This window comes from Salvelinus sp. IW2-2015, linkage group LG31 (genome assembly GCF_002910315.2).
Source record: "Salvelinus sp. IW2-2015 linkage group LG31, ASM291031v2, whole genome shotgun sequence".
NCBI lineage: Eukaryota > Metazoa > Chordata > Actinopteri > Salmoniformes > Salmonidae > Salvelinus > Salvelinus sp. IW2-2015.
The window spans coordinates 3,466,954-3,486,028 of NC_036870.1; the positions used below are offsets into that span (position 1 = coordinate 3,466,954).

Here is a 19,075-nt window from a genome sequence, read left to right on the forward strand (position 1 = left end):
TTAGTGTTTTACGTATTGTAGACTCGTCAACAGAGATGTTAGCATGTTCAAGAGATTTCTGTAAGTCTTTAGCTGACACTAGGATTCTTCTTAACCTCATTCAGCATTCTGCCCTGTGCTCTTGCAGTCATCTTTGCAGGATGGCCACTCCGAGGGAGAGTAGCAATAGTGCTGAACCTTCTCCATTTATAGACAATCTGTTTTACCGTGGACTGATGAACATCAAGGCTTTTAGAGATACTTTTGTAACCCTTTCCAGCTTTATGCAAGTCAACAATTCTTAATCTTAGGTCTTCTGAAATCTCTTGTTCGAGGCATGGTTCACACCAGGCAATGCTTCTTGTGAATAGCAAACCCAAATTTTGTGAGTGTTTTTTATAGGGCAAGGCAGCTCTAACCAACATCTCTAATCTCGTCTCATTGATATGAATCCAGGTTAGCTGACTCCTGACTCCAATTAGCTTTTGGAGAAGTCATTAGCCTAGGGGTTCACATACTTTTTCGAACCTACAATGTGAATGTTTAAATGATGTATTCAATATAGACAACACAAATACAATAATTTGTGTTATCAGTTTAAGCACACTGTTTGTCTATTGTTGTGAAATCCAGGTAATTCCGAAGGGTTCACATACTTTTTCTTGCCACTGTATAATATCTGGGTGATTTAAATATTGACTGGCTTTCATCAAGCTGCCCACTCAAGAAAAAACATCAAACTGTAACCAGTGGCTGCAACCTGGTTCAGGTTATCAGTCAACCTAACAGGGTACTTACAAACAGCGCAGGAATTAAATCATCAACATCTATTGATCAGATCTTTACTAAGGCTGAAGAAATTTGCTTTAAAGCAATATCCAAATCCATAGGATGTAGTGATCACAATATAGTAGCCATGTCTAGGAAAACCAAAGTTCAAAAGGCTGGGTCTAATATAGTGCATAAGAGGTCATACAATAAGTTTTGTAGTGATTCATATGTTGATGTTAATAATATTTGCTGGTCTGTGGTGTGTAATGAAGAGCAATCAGACGCTGCACTTGACACATTTATGAAATTGCTTATTCCAGTTACTAATAAGCATGCACCCATGTAAAAACTGTTAAACACCCTTGGAATGAGGAAATGAAAAATTGTATGTTTGAGGGATGAGGCAAAAGGTATGGCAAAGAAGTCTGGTAGTACAACCGATTGGCAAACTCACAAATTGAGAAATCATGTGACTAAACTAAATAAAAATGTACTATGAAACACAAATGAGAAAAGGCTAAGTCTGCTCCATTCATCACAAAACCCACTGATATTGCCAACCACTAATGATTTTTCATTGGCAAGATTAGCAAACTTAGGCATGACATGCCAGAAACAAACACTGACACTGCATATCCAAGTATATCTGACCAAATTATGAAAGACAGGCATTGTATTTTTGAATTCCGTAAAGTGTGGAAGAGGTGAAAAAATTGTCTATCAACAATGACAATTCACCGGGGTTTGACAACCTGGATGGAACATTACTGAGYATAATAGCGGACAATATTCCCACTATTTGCCATCTTCAATTTAAAACATACTACAAAGTGTGTGCCTTCAAGCCTGGAGGGAAGCAAAATTCATTCCGCTACCCAAGAATAGTAAAGCCCCCTTTACTGGCTCAAATAACTGACCAAGCAGCCTGTTACCAACCCTTAGTAAACTTTTGGAAAATAATTTGTTTGACCAGATACAATGCTATTTTACAGGAAACCAATTGACAATGGACTTTCCGCAACAAGCACAGCACTTAAACAAATGACTGATGATTGGCTGAGAGAAATATTGTTTTGTTAGACTTCAGTGTAGCTTTTGACATTATCAATCATAGTCTGCTGCTGGAAAAACATGTTATGGCTTTTACACCCCTGCTATATTGTGGATAAAGAGTTACCTGTCTAACAGAGGGCGTTCTTTAATGGAAGCCTCTCCAACATAATCCAGGTAGAATCAGGAATTCCCCAGGGCAGCTGTTTAGGCCCCTTACGTTTATCAATCTTTACTAACGGCATGCCACTGGCTTTGAGTAAGTGTGTCTATGTATGCGGATGACTCAACACTATAACATGATTTAACGTAATTTTATCTGTGGCCAATGACCTTGAGCCTTCTAATGTAAATCTATGGCGGCACCCAAGAGGGCTTGAACTTTCTAGCTCTCCCTGTAGATTGGTGCCATACTGTCCCCATGAGTGACAGAACCAACCCCTACGCTCTGTATTTTCCATGGGCTGTCCCTACACCACAGAAAGCACTGAGCTAGGCTGAAACACCTGCATTTTGGATCTGCCTTACTCAAGCAAAAAGAGACCATGTTTGTATGCAGCTTTATTAACAATTTTTGTATTTTTTTTTATTTTTTACATTGTTTGCAAACTGATAACATGCAACAACAAAAGTGCTCTGCCCTACCTGCCCTGAATGACAGGTTGCCACTGGTAATTTACTTTAAACTATTTTTTCCCCATGATTGTATTTTGAAWTTTTCAAAAGGCCTATACAACCATAGACAGAATCTATACAACGGACGTGCCCATTTAAGTCAGGACTGGCAGCCACTGAGAGTGTACCCATGTGTTCACCAGTAAAATTGACAGGGTTAGAGGTGGCAAGTCCCTTCTATGRATTATATTTCTATGGCCGCAACGTAACAGCCTACTTACTCTTGAGCGCAGAGAGTGTGGTTCGGAGGATGGATCAGACATTTTGGATAATCGCAGCAAGTCTTGTTATATAATATAGGGACATAAAACTGAGGTGGCTATGCTTTTGTCTCCAGAGAGCATCTCTGTAGAGCCGGTTCCGTATACAGTACACCTACATTTCAAATCTAGAGCCTATTAAAGTTCCTCAAGCCACACTGCACTCTTTCCACAGAAGGGAGKGCAGTTGTGCAGAATATGCACATTGAACCCTCTTTAGCCCCAGTTAGTGCTATCCGGGATCCTTGAGACGTCCCTACCTACCCTAAACCATACAATTTACCTATCCTTAACCATACCTCTAACCTTAACCCTTACCGTAACAGTTTTAAAATGTCAACTTCAAAATGGGGTGARGTCAGAGTTGGGATGTCCCAAGGATACAGTTTAGACTTTTCCCTTTAGCCCCTGGCCCAACAGTTGGCCATTTTCTTTGTTCACATTTGTATTTTCCTATAGCCAATGAAGGCCTATGTGTTTACTATGGGAGAAGGGCATTCAGAAGTGTGGCTTCCTATTGATAAGTAGGCAGAATGAAGATAGATGGCCGCCGAGCTTGGAGGCCTCGCTGCACGCTGTAGGGAGGAGGGTGTAGTCTGTCAGCTTCTGGAAYGCCTGTGGGGTGGGGGTGGAGAGAATACAGTTTTATTACATTCCCATTTATGGGGAGAAGCTTCAGCCGATGTCCTTGACAAGCTTTTGTGTTTCGCCTGCTGTTCATCTTGCGTTCCTTGTTCTACGAGTGCACTTCATGTGATTATTTCATGGTGTATTGCAGCAGGGTGGAAAATTAATGCCTATATCATGGCACATTTAGGATTGAGTGGAGGGATTTTGTATTGAAAATAAAATTGTTTCTCTTATATGCCAAAGACCCAATACGGTGGATATAAAAAAAGTATAGCTTAGTAAAGTAGCCTAAAGACAGCTGTTCACTCACAGGGACACTGTCAAGGCACTCCTCAGTGGGCGGGTGAAGCAGGTAGTCCACTTTGGAGGGGCCCCTYACATAGACACAGTTAGCTGCTGTGGCATCCGGGACCGTGAGCACTTCGTAGTGGTGATCAGTCAGCTGCTCCATCATCTACACAAACACAGAGGCGGTGCTAACAAAATTAGCATGACAGCAGGGGCCAGGATGTGTTCACATTTGAGTAACCCACAGGGAGAAGCTGAACTGGGCAAGAGCCAATCATTTCCGGATGGGGACCAAATACACTTGGGTAATGTAGGCTAATAGGGCTCTAAACAACACAATGACATTTTAAAGACAGCCCAACAAAGCTTGCTTTATCATTTACATTATTCATCTGAGCAGTGACAAATACTGGGCTGGAGAATTTTCAGTCGATCACTTTGCATGTCTGAATGGCAGTTGGTTGTGGCAAGCAGAATGTAGAGTTGAAGTCGGAAGTTTACATACACCTTAGCCAACTACATTTAAACTTAGTTTCACAATTCCTGACATTTAATCCTTGTAAAAATTGTGTTTTAGGTCAGTTAGGATAACCACTTTATTTTAATGTGAAATGTCAGAATAGAGCATTATTTAATTCAGCTTTTATTTCTTTCATCATAATCCCAGTAGGTCAGAAGTTTACATACACGCAATAAGTATTTGGTAGCATTGCCTTTAAATTGTTTAACTTGGGTCAAATGTTTCAGGTAGCCTTACACAAGCTTCCCACAATAAGTTGGGTGAATTTTGGCTCATTCCTCCTGACAGAACTGGTGTAACTGAGTCAGGCCACCGTGCTCGCACACGCCTTTTCAGCTCTGCCCACAAATTTGCTATAGGATTGATGGCCACTCCAATACCTTGACTGTTGTGGCAAACTGGCTTAAGGACAACTTTAGATGTATGCTTGGGGTCATTATTATCCATTTGGATGACCCATTTGCGACCAAGCTTTAACTTCCGGACTGATGTCTTGAGATATTGCTTCAATATATCCACATACTTTTCCTCCCTCATGATGCCATCTATGCACCAGTCCCTCCTGCAGCAAAGCACCCCCAAAACATGATGCTGCCACCCCTGTGCTTCATGGTTGGGATGGTGTTCTTCGTCTTGCAAGCATCCCCCTTTCTCCTCCAAACATAACGATGGTCATTATGACCAAACAGTTCTATTTTTGTTTCATCAGACCAGACTTTTCTCCAAAAAGTACAATCTTTGTCCCCGTGTGCAGTTGCAAACCGTAGTCTGGCTTTTTTATGACAGTTTTGGAGCAGTGGCTTCTTCCTTGCTGAGAGGCCTTTCAGGTTATGTCGATATAGGACTCGTTTTACTGTGGCTACAGATACTTTTGTACCCGTTTCCTTCAGCATCTTCACAGGGTCCTTTGATGTAGTTCTGGGATTGATTCGCACTTTTCGCACCAAAGTACATTCATCTCTAGGAGACAGAACGCGTCTCCTTCCTGAGCGGTATGACGGCTGCGTGGTCCCATGGTGTTTATACTTGRMRACTATTGWTTGTACAYATMAACGTGGTACCMTCAGGCGTTTGGAAATTGCTCCCAAGGATGAACCAGACTTGTGGGGGTCTACAATTTTTTTTCCTGAGGTTTGGCTGATTTCTTTTGATTTTCCCATGATATCAAGCAAAGAGGCACTGAGTTTGAAGGTAGGCCTTGAAATACATCCACAGGGACACCTCCAATTGACTCAGATGTCAATTAGCCCATCAGAAGCTTCTAAAGCCATGATGTAATTTTCTGGAATTTTCCAAGCTGTTTAAYAGGCACAGTCAACTTACAGAACCCAAACCAGCTGCGCACGTGCGCCATCGTGCATACATTTATTTTGTCCCCCCACACCAAACACGATCACGACACGCAGGTTAAAATACCAAAACAAACTCTGAACCATTAAAAATTAAACATTAAAAATGTATGGCAATTTAGCTAGCTAGCTAATTTGTCCTATTTAGCTAGCTTGCTGTTGCTAGCTAATTTGTCCTGGGACATAAACATTGAGTTGTTATTTTACCTGAAATGCACAAGGTCCTCTAATCCGACAATGAATCCACACATAAAACGCTAATCTGAATCGTTTCTAGTCATCTCTCCTCCTTCCAGGCTTTTTCTTCTCTGGACTTTATATTGCGATTGGCAACTTTCTAAATTAGGTGCATTACCGCCACTGACTTATTTCGTCTTTCAATCACCCACGTGGGTATAACCGATGAGGAGATGGKACGTGGGTACCTGCTTCTATAAAGCAATGAGGAGATGGGAGAGGCAGGACTTGCAGCGCGATCTGCGTCACGAATAGAACTGACTTCTATTTTAACCTTGGCAACGCAGACGCTCGTTGGTGCGCGCAAGCCGTGTGGTGCAATAATTGAATAATATAGATTTCTAAATTTATTTTGCAACGCTCGCGCTGGTGTAGTCAGCCTGTTAGTGTATGTAAACTTCTGACCCACTGGAATTGTGATAGTGAATTATAAGTGAAATAATCTGTCTGTAAACAATTGTTGGAAAATTGACTTGTGTCATGCACAAAGTAGATGTCCTAACCAACTTGCAAAAACTATAGTTTGTTAACAAGAAATTTGTGGAGTGGTTGAAAAACGAGTTTTAATGACTCCAACCTAAGAGTATGTAATCTTCCGACTTCAACAGTATATTAGTTCACCATCTTTCTCTGACACACTCACCCGGAGGGTCTTCTTGGCCCCATCACTGTTGCTGATGATGATAGTATCAGGACCACCCATAGAGCATATGTCCTTTAGACGAGTTCCCTCACACACTGGCACCGTGGACACAGTAAAGTCCTAAAACGAGGACAGAGATGGTAAGAACATTAAGTGGCCTATAAAATGTTGTAGATTCTAAAATGTTTTTCTTATTGTGTACACAGGGACCCAAAGAAAATTATTTATCTTTGAATTACTTTTTAATATGGTCATGTACTTCGACATCAAATCAAGTAATTCATCAGATAGATTAGATAATAAATACTCTGTAAATATTGCATGTAAAGCAACACCAGGAAAGCATACAGACAAACACCCCAAACACAATGGTGTAGTTTGCATGCCACACCCTGAGTGATATTGAATATCGAAATCCAACAGGTTATGGTATTAACGACCATTATAAGTCCATTAAAATAAACAGACCTGACTCTGAAAAATCTCATTTTGTCTAGTTTACGGGAGCATGGTAGAAAATTAAGTATGCATTTTCTTTGTACATTCATACTTTCCCATCTGTCTCTTTCTCACACAAGTGAACTCACACGTGGACAGATATACACACACATAACTTGCCATAAATGCACTTAGCAAGAGGAAGCCATCAATACTAATGGCACTACTGTGGACCATGTCAAATCTCAAGGGGGTTCCTGGTATGATCACCACCATCCCTGACCAATGGGGACATAAATGATGGAAGAGCAAGCTGTCTTTGAGCCATGAATCTCATAATACAATAGCCACCTGCTCATCTCTGCTGCAACACATGGGCTCTGTCCCAATTAGTCTTTCCTAGATTCTTTATGTCCTCTTTGCTTGCCTCCTCAGAACACATTGGAGGAGAAGGTTGGAGGGACTTTGGATCTTGTCCTCGCATGTGGTTTGAGAAAGGAATCAAGCTATACTCACTCTGAAAGTGTCGGCCAGCACCTCAGCTCCTTTGTGGTTGGTGTGGGAGGAGATGCCCACAAAGAACTCCCTGCCAGTGAAGAGCACGTCGCTGCTCTCCAGCGTGGCCCCCACGGAGCCTCCCTCCTCTGCCCCAAACTCCACCACTGTCAGGTTCAGCTCCGACATCACCCTCCTCACCGCTTCAGCCTGAGGAAGAGAGGAGAAAGGGACAGGGAGGGAGAGAAAGAGAGGAGGTCAAACTGACTCTACTGCAACATTAATCTATAATTAAAACATAACAATATAAATCAATAATTGAGACAGAACTACAACGCGTTTAATGGATTGATTCACACACAAATCTCATTCATTTAGGTTAAAATAAGTCAGCGATACAGATAAGTATTTTTCTCAGTTGTTGTGGTCAGTGTTTACCTCTCTGCGTCTCTGCTGTTTGAATGGCCTGGTGATGAGTACCGTGTCTCCCTGTATCACAGCTATATCCTCTATCCTCCAACTCTCTGGTAGCTCCGGGTCTGCAGGGATCTCTATGAGCTGCAGCCCCACCTTCTGTCTCAGCGCCCCCGTCAGCACCCCAAACTGACGCTGTGCCTTAGCCAGGTCCGTCGTGGTTTCCTCATTATCGACCTTCCCAAAGGTCTCTGGGATGCCCCGCACCACGGCGTGGGTGAAGCAGCCGTACGGCAACTCGCTCGCCATAATGTGTGTGTGAGAAAGAGAGGGTGTGTGTGCGAAGGCGTGGGAGTACCCTGGCTTTGGGCTAGTATTGGTGTACTGCCACTACAAGGCAGAACAGTGAAAGTGTGTTTGCCACTAGATGAGTGGGTGACAATTGTTGTCAGAGTGTGTTCCCAGCTGTTTGAGAAGCTGTGAGGTGTGATGGCAAGACCAGCTGGACACTAAAGGGATGTGATGGAGCGAATCAGCAACTCTATGGGGAGTCTGTCATCCAGGCAGGAAAACACAGGAGAAAGTATTCATCCCTGTTCTTCCACTTCAGTGATTAGCCACTCCAATACCAACTGCAAAGTTCCAGGGAGGTAAATGAGTTTGTCTGATTGCTGTCTGAAAGGAGAGAGACAAATTCTTGAGGGCTTTTGGTGAGAAGGCTAAAGCATGTTAGTACATGCTCAGTGACTCATTAGATGAAAGTTCCTGTGATCACTTGTGTCTGCTCTACTGCACGTATTTAACTCTTCAACTGTAGGACATATAGTAGGGCTACCCATTCTGTCTTGGAACATAAGATATTTTCCTTAGCGAGACAATGGTCTGTTTTGTGGTGCTGCTGGCATTGGACAGTTGGCATGAAAAATAAAAAATAAATTGCATAATCGCAAGTGTTCAGTGTCCACCATTTGCTATTGAATACATGATTACATGATTTAGACCAACTAAATAATAATTATTCAATCATTTGTAATGTAACTTCTCTAACTTATTTCATAGAGACACTATTCTTGTGTCAAGTTGAACCAGAATTAATACAGATAACAGAGTGGACTGGAGAATGCTGACAAGAGCTGCATTGTTCAAGGGCATATTATTTGAGCCCAACATCCTACAATGGTCTTGCAATGGCAAATCGATCAGCTCGTTGGCTACAGTTTAGAGACACTCACTGCTTTATTTTCATCCGGTTGTGAATCCCAGCGTCAATATTCTATTTGCTTAAACGACTGCTCTCTCTCCCTGCTAGGCACACGAGTTTGCTAAACCAGAATGTCGAATAATTTCAGGTTGACCCCTCTAACATTTTGACGCAACAAGTGTTGCAGGATTGCGCCTCTATATGTTCAGATGCTACCTACATTTAGTGTATTCTGGATAATTCATAGAAAATAGCCATTCACGGCAGCATTTGAGTAATTATCAGACAATAACAAACTAAGTGATGTCTCTCAATATAGATTTTTAGGAATGTAACTTACCTAAACCTCAATCAAATGAATACAACTAGATTTAGGACTATTTCTCAAATGTATTTAATTTTGTTATGCCTTTTTATCATCCCGTGCTAGCCATCTGCAGAGTAGCCAAACAAGTTACACGAAGAGCATCTGACATTTTTGGCTGCAAGAGCTCATCACGCCCAGTGCAATGTTAAGATGTATGCCTACTTTATTATTGCTTTTACAGAGGTTAATCAAATTCAGTCATGTCTTTAATCGTATGCCTATTTTCTCAGTTTTTTTTTCTTTCAATTTCCAAACCTATCCCGTTATTATCMTCTCTTCTATATTTCCCTTTACCCGGCGCCCTGTTCACCCTTTCATCCCCTCCCCCACCCGTCCTAATTCCCTCCGCTCAAGGAGAAAAGTAGAATATTATCACGATAGAGTTGCTTCTTACCTTGTATGAAAGTGCAGCTCGAATGGAATTCATCAACCAGAGTTCAACTCGCAAATGATTCGGAATTCTGTCACTTTAAAAGTAAAGTTTGACAGCTAATCTCCTCATAAAATGTTGCCCAAACCAGTTGAAATGTTGCTGTAACGTAAACTCGTTCTATGCAGATTGACTTTAAGTGGTTTTCGAAGAGATTATGGCACCGGATTCATATTTTCTCCCTGATTAATTGTTTACAAATGTGCCACACCCCCGCTCCCTCGCCAAATTTGTATCCGCCCATTCTACAGATAAACGTCAACAGTTATATCAATTCGCAATGTTACATTGTATATAGTCACATTATTACTTCGCACGCTTTCAGAGATTTTTTATAGACGCAATWCGCTTGACTATTCAACTTTGTGTCTTTGTGTGTGTGTGTCTTGTTGGAGTCTAGTCTTTGTCTGCGAAAAATAATCCTGTCTTTTCTGCAATATTGGTCATATATTTAACCGTGCAGTGGGTCCAAGAGAAAGATATGATGGAGTTACACAACATAGTCTGGCAACATGTATATTTGTCTTGGAGAATTAAGAACAGCATTATCAATGCTTGTGGCTTATCACACTTCCGAGGTTCGGCCATAGATTGATAAACATGACTCAGTCTCAAATTTGAGATAATCATCTCTGGTTAAATGGTAAACACACTCAAACAGACCCGCTAGTGACAGAAGGAGTGTGACCTGCAGACAGGACAGTGCAATGTTCGTCTAGCGACTGGCATATGTTACTGAAATCAAATGGTCAAAACAGTCAACTGCAGATMTGATTGGGAGTCAGAAGAAAAAAAATAGCTTGCATGTTTATTTGATGACAAGAGAGAGAGAGAGACACACAAAGACAGAGCGCAATGGACACACACACACACACACACACACACACACACACACACACACACACACACACACACACACACACACACACACACACACACACACACACATACACAAACGACGGCTAGTACAGGAATTAACGAAGACACATCTGTCAGCCCAACATCCAGCCTCTACAAAACACGTTGAAATACAGTGGAGATTGTATTCTATCCATCCACACTACATCGACAACTAGTAAACCTGTACCTCCTCCGATACAAGCATTTTAATCAGAAAAACTAAAAACAAGCAGTTCTTATTGGACAAGTTCATGTAGTTGCCCCTCCGTTTCACACTGTTTTCTCATTTTGGCTTAAGAACTAGACCTAGCCTATCTAATATTTATCCAACTGGAGTGGGTTTCAGAAGGGCTGCTGTTACATGGCGTTGATTTAATGACTGTAAACAATTTATCCGCCTTAGCCCGTCCCTTATTCACAAGACCTGTCACTTGACTATCCATCCCTGGCTCACATCACGCACTCATAGGAGTTATGGATAATGCAGTTACATTCTCTCATCTTGTCTGTATATTAATAACTCTTTTTCTTTCTTCGTCATGTCACTGTCAGTCCTGCTGTTCTATGTCTGTCGTCTTCGTACGTCGTCGTCTGTCTGTCTTCTGTCGTGTACTTCTGTCTTCTGCGTCTCTGTCTTCTGTCTGCTGTCTTCTGTCTGTCTGTCGTCTGTTTCTGTTGTCTGTCTTCTCATCTTCTCATCTCATCCATTTCTTCATCTCTCGTCTCTTCCTTCTTCCTTCTTCTCTCTGCTCCTCTCTCTCTCTCTCTTCTCCTCGTCCTTCTCCCTCCCTCTTCTCTCTCCCTCTCTCTCTTTCCTTCTCTTTCCTCTCTCTACTCTCTCTCTCTCCTCTCTCTTTCTCTCCTTCTCTTGCCCGCTACTCTTCTCGTTCTCCGTCTCTCTCTCTCATCTCATCTCATGCATAAACCGAATGCATAAATTGAATGCAAAAGCTTCACAGCAAGAACTAGTCTTGTGTAAAATGCACCATGTTATACTGTAGGTTACACATACAGTGCATTGCCTCACTCTTTTTACTGTGCCTTCTGTATCCACATCTGTGGGTGTAGACTTCATTATGGACATGATGTATAACTTCCCATGTTATTTTTGATTCAGTACAATATAAATCACCACCACATTTAGTTGTTGCCTTAAAGGAAGGACCTCTGTAAATCTCCCTTTTAGACAGATTTTGACCAATTATACTGGGAACGTGTGTTAGCATCACACGGTTACCATCCAAATTCAATTAGGAGAGTTTTGGGTGGAGACCTTGACTCCCAATGTGTCTGGTTGGTCAGAAATAAAGAGGACCAGACATAGGGAGGTAGATTGAGGAAATTTACAACTGACCATTTGAGGACAATACAAATGACATCTGGTCACTTATTGCATTATCAGAGAGGGAAATAATACAGTAGGAAAATACGTGTAGTTGACCGGGAGAGAAAGACTGAGAGTTGGATGGATTTGATGCTGACTTGGAAGGAAAGAAAGGGAAATTCAATTGGGAATTGAATGGGACATGCTCCCTATTAACTGCTAGTGGTGTTGAGAGAAGAGAGAGGCTGAAGATATTAGGCAGGGGCGTTGACCAAAATAACAGAAGAGTTTGTAATATCTTCCAAAGTGCCAAAGGATCTAGGACTTCTACGATGTCTCATCCACAACTGTTGCTTCTTTTCCTGTGCTGTCTTCCTTTGGCAGGTATGTAAGAAAAGGAGGTTAATGCCTAGGAATACACAATTCAATATGACAAAGTATTTTTGTTTAACAAGGACAATTGTCTTTTAAGAATCGACCCATATCGCAATAGCAGGAGGTAATAATGACACATTAGCTAGTCAGCCAAAAGGTTTAGGAGAAAAGCAATACCTCTATAGTGCTGAGTTGTCTTTTTCCCCTCCACCTTAAGTAGAATTTTAGTGTTATACCCCCATTAGTATGATGTATATCTTATAATTGATACATAATCTTAATGTATGATGGTCCCCTTCTTTCTTAGCACCTCTTTGTTGTTACACATGTGTGTTTCCTGCCATCTCTCCCATGGACTGCCTCAAGTTCCCTCAGGAGTGTCCTGCTGGACAGCGCTGCCTAGCTAGCACCGCAGTGGGGACGCGAGGTGAGTGCATACTGTGGGTGTGCGTGTGTGGGCATTGGGGACAGTATTGGGTTTCTGGTGGAGTTGGCATGACATATTATGTTAATGACAAATACAATGAAACCTATGTTCCGTGATTGTGTGTTGGATTGAATAACAAACTTGAGTGGCACTGCAATTGTGTTGTGTCAACTGAAGTTGAAGAGTTAAGTGTGGGAGATATTTTATGGTCCACTATGCCTGCCTAGACTTGCCTTCCTACTAGGTATTTAAACAACTAGGTGAAAATGTCAAATGTCACCACTATCTCTCATCAAGCCAGTTGTTAGCTCCCTAATTCCTGTGACGCCCTCAAATTATCAACAACAAAAAAATAGCCTGTGAGATCAGTGGGTGGTATACATGATTCTGTGTGCCTCTGAGGTTAAGAGGAAAGGGACTGCTCTGAAAACACAGACAATGTGTTTCTTGTTAAAGTGTTTTTGCCACATAATTCAATGGAGGGCAGTGATTTGCAGTGGTTGAATGTATTGTGTTTAACACCTTTCTAAATGCAGAGCTGGTGTGGCCTATCCGCTGACTCCTGGTGGGCCAATTGTTTTAGCCTCTTAGGACGACAGTAATACGTCACAATGTCTGTCAGTCTAGCAATTACACTGTCATCTCCTCTTGCCTCTATTTCAGTCAGTGCACTGACAAATAGGCCTAGACGTACTGAAGTGAAATAAAGTATACTTTACTGAATGGATCCAACTCCAAGTATGGGTTAACTGACTATTAGTAGTGCTAAACTCATTCTGTGTTTTGAGTACTATTGGCATTACCCTTCTCTGCCATCTGTAGGCTCCCTGCGTCTGGTCCTGTATGAGAAGAGCTGTGCCATTCCCTCCCAATGTGGTCTGTCTGGGGAGAAACATACTGCAGGCCTGAACTTCACCTACCACAACAACTGCTGTGACACTGACCTGTGCAACGGGGCTATGGCCCATGCTGCCCCCATCTGGAGGGGAGGTGCACTGTGCATCCTGCCTATTCTCTCTCTCATACAGGGCTGATATACTGACTTGTTGCATTTGATATGAAAATGCACAATCATACCGTAACATGCACAACTTATATATGTCATGGCGTGAATCCCACTAACCAAAACAATCTCAGTATAGACATACACGGTGTGACAAACGGACAGTGCCTCGTTTACATGAGCTGCTTACATACAATAGACACACACGCACACGCACACGCACACGCACACGCACACACACACATCACACTATTTTAATGACAATGTAACTAGAGACAAAACATAATCCACATGTTGATGGAAATGGTACTTTGTTAAGAACCTTTGTTTAAATAAGGGTTAACATGGCTTTCTAATGTTTAGACTTTTCAACGGTGCTATATTTAACATTACCTTGTTGGAAAATGACTGGCAGCAATTAATAAACAGACAAACAAACAAAACAACTGTGCTTTTAATGTCGATCTCTTTACGTGAATTAAGAAAATGACTGTGTCTTTTCAGGGTGATTGAAACATACAAAAGAAGTCAAAAAGAAATGTCAGTCTCATACTAAGTTGATTGACATCCTCTGTAGAGATCTAATGAAATGTCATTGATTCAATGTCCACACCATGATCTAGGTTAAATGCAACTGCCTTTGATTAAAATGGAAGGTGAAGTCAAGGGAGGAAATATGTCGAAGAAAGAATACATTAAAAGTAGGAAGAAAATWAAAAAAATWACATTTAAAATATGTTTTCAAATGATGAGTTTGAGTAGGAGGGAAGAAAACATTAAAGAAGAATAGGACTGCGTTCCTGCACACSGTTCCAACACCATCGTCGAGACACCACGGTGGTAGGCCTGATCACTGACAATGACGAGTCAGCCTACAGGGAGGTCAAGCACCTGGCTGCATGGTGCGCTGACAACAACCTGGCCCTCAATGCAAAGAAAACCAAGGAGCTCAATGTGGATTACAGGAAGTCTAAAAGCTGCAGCCACACCCCGGTTCTCATTGATGGCACTGAGGTGGAGCTTGTGCCCAGCTTCAAATTCCTGGGTGTCTACATCTCCGAGGATCTCTCTTGGACCCTCAACACCTCAACCCTCAACCCAGCAGCGCCTGTACTTTTTGAGGAGGCTGAAGAAGGCCCACCTGTCTCCCAAGATCCTGGTGAACTTTTACCGCTGCACGGTCGAGAGCATTCTGACTAACTGCGCCACAGTGTGGTTTGGCGGATGCTCCGTGGCCGACCGGAAGGCCCTGCAACGGGTGGTGAAAACCGGCCAGCACATCACGGTGCCCAGCTCCCTGCCGTCGTAGACCTCCAGCGCAAGCGGTGTCTGTGTAGGGCGCGCGACATCATCAGGTCCCTTCACATCCATGCCACAAACGGTTTGCCTTCCTACCATCAGGTAGGCGGTACAGGTCTCTACATTCCCACACTAGCAGGCTCAAGAACAGTTTCTTTCCAGCTACTGTAACCCTGCTGACCTCTGTGGCACGGCACTAGCCATATCCACCCGCCCACATCTTAGTACTGCCTCTCAGGGACCTTGTTGCACTACTCTCTTTGCACTCTTCACGGTACTACTGGACTCTGACATTGCTTTGRAAAATCTGATTAGGGACGTAATTCAGTTGTACATGTACATGTCTACCTCAGTAACCTCACTGCTGCATTTCAGTTGCATGTCTCCTTGCACTTTCAATTTACCTCCGTTGCACATTTAGAATTTCCATTTGTACTTGCCATTTGCCTTCATGGCACATTTATACATCCCACTTAATAACATACATTGTACTTAAATGTTTCACTTGTACATTTTTTGCTCTCTTTTATTTGCACTTCTGGTCAGATGCCAACTGCATTTCGTTGTAGTGTATTTGTACTTGTTCAATGACAATAAAGTTGAATCTAATCTAATCTAAATCTAATCTAATCTTACAATAAAAGGTAATACTTGTTACAAGCTTCAGTAAAGGAAAATACTAGAATCCAACAAGCTGCATTGAAATGAAGACTTGGTCCCTTTTGACAAATAGTCATGAGCAATGTTCCCTCAAATATTTTCCGGCACTGAGCAAATTTGAACTTTATGAAAATTCTTTGCAACTTCCAGTGGGCCTTTACTGTGAACATTGAGGCTGCACCGGTTTTAAGTTACAGTTTTAACAGTGGCCATGTAGGCTTCTGTGGCTATTTGATCATGATGTAGGCCTACCAGAGTGGCCTACCACCAAAAACAATGCATCCCATAACAGTTTAACATGAAAATAGCTGTTATATCATTCATCCTACAGTAGCAACAAATGTATACATTCCATGAGACTTTTGAGGAGAAAAAAACATGCAACCTGTTCATCCACTTGTGCTTCTTCAGACAAGGAGGTGACTGAAAATGCTCTTGTGTTGTTTGATGCAAGAAACCACTTTACAGAATAAAATGCACTATTATTCTCATACCATTATTACAGAGAATCAGACAAATGATGCTACCATCTGCCTATTTGCTACGTAGTTTATTCAAGCCRGTCTCAAAATTAAAAAAAATACAACACTGCCCCTTTAAGACAAAAAAAAAAGCTCTAAATGACTCTAGAAATGTACACGTTTTGCGCTCTTGCAGGAAGTAATCAATCTTCTATTGCTGACTACAGATGATCTATAACTGGGTAAATCATGTCTCACTAACTAGCAAAGGATATGAACAAAATGTGCACACGTTGCTACATGCAGCTCTCGCTTTGATCTTAAAACAATCAAATCTCACGACCGCTCAGTTCAAAGTGAATGGCAATGGTCTATTTGCATATAGGTCTGCACCAGCTGTGATTGTTTATGCCGCACAGGTCTGTGTAGAGTAGGGGCTGAGAAGTGCGTGTCAATGCAATATAGTCCTATTTCGATGCATTCTGCCTACAACAAAATCTCTTGGATACTGTAGTTCGTTTTGTTACGGTATGTTGCATTGAAAGTGGCTAATAGTGTATTTATTCGATCACAATTGCCACAGTAAAGGGAAACGTGGATAGTGTTAACAGGAATAACTCTAGAACAGTGGTCTCCAACCTTTTCTGAGTCAAGATCACTTTCTGATTCAAAATGCAAGCCGAGATCTACCACTCTGATTTGTTTTTTTGTATGACTTAAAAAACGTAAGCCTATGTAACATTAACCAATTAAAAACAGTACTGTAGTAATGAGGTGTGTGTAGTAAGCTATGGGATCAATACATTATCACCGCATATTGGCTTTGCCCATTGTTGTTCCGGCCATTTTTAAAAATGATATTTAAAAATTTGAGGTAGGCTACCGTATTTGATTACTCCAGTAATAGATCCGRTGTTGTATTACTTGTGAGGCACAACTGAGTGAGCATACATTTAAATAATTCGCCTTTTATCTTTATTTTACAGGGTTGATGATGCCTGCATCTGATGGTCAGTCTCAACGCAGGGAGAGAGCAGCAGACAGGGTCCGCCACTCAATATCACTCCGCTCAKCCTTTCCTCAACTGACACTGACCAAAAACGGACACAGTCTCCATCCACTTGATGGCGAAACTCGGGTAGCACCACATTATTTCTGCCTCATGCACAAATTCATGTTGTTACTCCTATAAACAGAGAACGTGAAATATTAATTGATATTCAAAAATACCCCAAAAGACAGTCTGTCTCTCTCTAGTCATGGTTTTAAAAGGTTTGAAATCTCGCAGTATAAAATTTGCTATAGCTTTATTGTATGCCTGCTACGTTAACTGCGGACACTGTAATCTGAGCCATCCGATTGATATCTGGGGCCGCCGGGAAGGCAGAGTTTGTAGCTTCAGACACATGAAATTGTTAAAAATGGCAACAGTTCACGTACCCGGCGCGCAGAGCAGATGAATCGGATGCACCTACCATCAACAGCCCGAGACGAAAACAATAAAATAGGAACACAAGGCTTTATCGTTGTTTTTTTACAGAAATGTTTGGCGATCGACTAGGAATGCCCGGGGGGGTCGACCAATCGATTGCAATCGACCGGTTGGTGACCAATGCTTTAGAAAGTTGAGTTAAGTTCAAACTCATGCTTCTCTCTGTGGGCTGATATTTAAATGCGGCAGTCCCTGGGGAGCTGCTGCGTAACGGTCTCAGGGCTACAGGGAACATTGGCCATGACAGCAGGACTATAGACAATTGTCTGGTACAAGTTGGTCCATGGAAACCAAATAACACCAATAACATAAAGGATTCAGTCATGTAAAAATAATAATGGATTTTATTAATGATTTTAAATGACAGACTCCCCACTGGGCACACTGGTTGAATCAACATTGTTTCAATGTAATTTGTGAATGTATTGTGACTTGGAATCTGATATTTGTCACTGACTACTACCAATGTGCTATCTTAAGAAAGATTATTGAGAGATCTCATAATAACTATATAGATTCACTGCTAGGCAGTCAATGAAAATAAGAATTTGTTCTTAACTGACTTGCCTAGTTAAATAAAGGTAAAATATARATATTTTTAAACAAAAATAAAATTGAAGTKATTCCAAAGGGTAGGTTTAACAGAGCAAATTAAATGTAACTAACTTTTATAAGTCAAATATCATCAATGATACTATGCCTATATACTATTTGTGAAGTCATTAACAGCTATTCTTTCAATTTAACCCAGGGTTCAACTAAAAATAGACAATATAGGCTAGGGTTGAATAGAGGGAACCGGGTTACCAAGAATGACCAATATTTCCTGCCCAAACCCAATCCCCTTTCCAGGAATAAAGAAATAAATGACTTAAATGTAAATGTAAATGTAAACTAAGAGAAACTGGTAAATCATTTCAATGAACAGCATGACCTTAAATGTAACTGTTAAACTGTAATCTGGCTTCTCTATGGGCCACAGCCTACTCTGCTATCTGCACAATCAATCATAAATGCTCAGCGCATCTAGGAGTGCAGTTCACAATACATGTATCATCTCATCGTGGTAACTTTGTTTTATTGTGAAAGGTAGGACTACATTTGCTGCAGCATAGCCTATGCAAGAGTAATATAAGGACCGAATGCATGTCTAATTTACACATATCCATCTGGCTTTCAGGGGTCATCTTATTTTTTTGAAGGGTTTTAAAACAGCCTATCACTAGAATATCTTTGCTTTAAATCAGTGTGTACGTGGGCACTCTCTCAGTCTTTCCATCTCTCCATCAATTCCATTCAAATAGCATCCAAAATAAATAGGCCTAATCCTATTCAAGAATGAGTTACAGTGCATTCGGAAAGTATTCAGACCCTTTCACATTTTCCA

The 19,075-nt window shown here is 41.5% G+C and overlaps 2 protein-coding genes across 2 annotated transcripts; one reads left to right on the forward strand and one right to left on the reverse strand.

Annotated features, from left to right (window-relative positions):
* Positions 1-1,035: 1,035 nt before the first annotated feature.
* On the reverse strand, positions 1,036-9,969 carry LOC111956135 (putative hydrolase DDAH2). Its single transcript, XM_023976583.2, has 6 exons — positions 9,712-9,969; positions 7,774-8,424; positions 7,357-7,545; positions 6,403-6,522; positions 3,676-3,819; positions 1,036-3,350 (listed from the first exon to the last, which is right to left on the reverse strand). Exons 2-6 carry the CDS (start codon positions 8,056-8,058, stop codon positions 3,234-3,236), a joined length of 855 nt encoding a protein of 284 aa, XP_023832351.1. The 5' UTR covers positions 8,059-8,424; positions 9,712-9,969; the 3' UTR covers positions 1,036-3,233.
* A 2,136-nt stretch (positions 9,970-12,105) lies between these two features.
* lypc (ly6 domain containing, pigment cell) lies at positions 12,106-14,083 on the forward strand. The gene is made up of 3 exons (XM_023976328.2): positions 12,106-12,355; positions 12,654-12,773; positions 13,596-14,083. Exons 1-3 carry the CDS (start codon positions 12,304-12,306, stop codon positions 13,805-13,807), a joined length of 384 nt encoding a protein of 127 aa, XP_023832096.1. The 5' UTR covers positions 12,106-12,303; the 3' UTR covers positions 13,808-14,083.
* Positions 14,084-19,075: the final 4,992 nt, after the last annotated feature.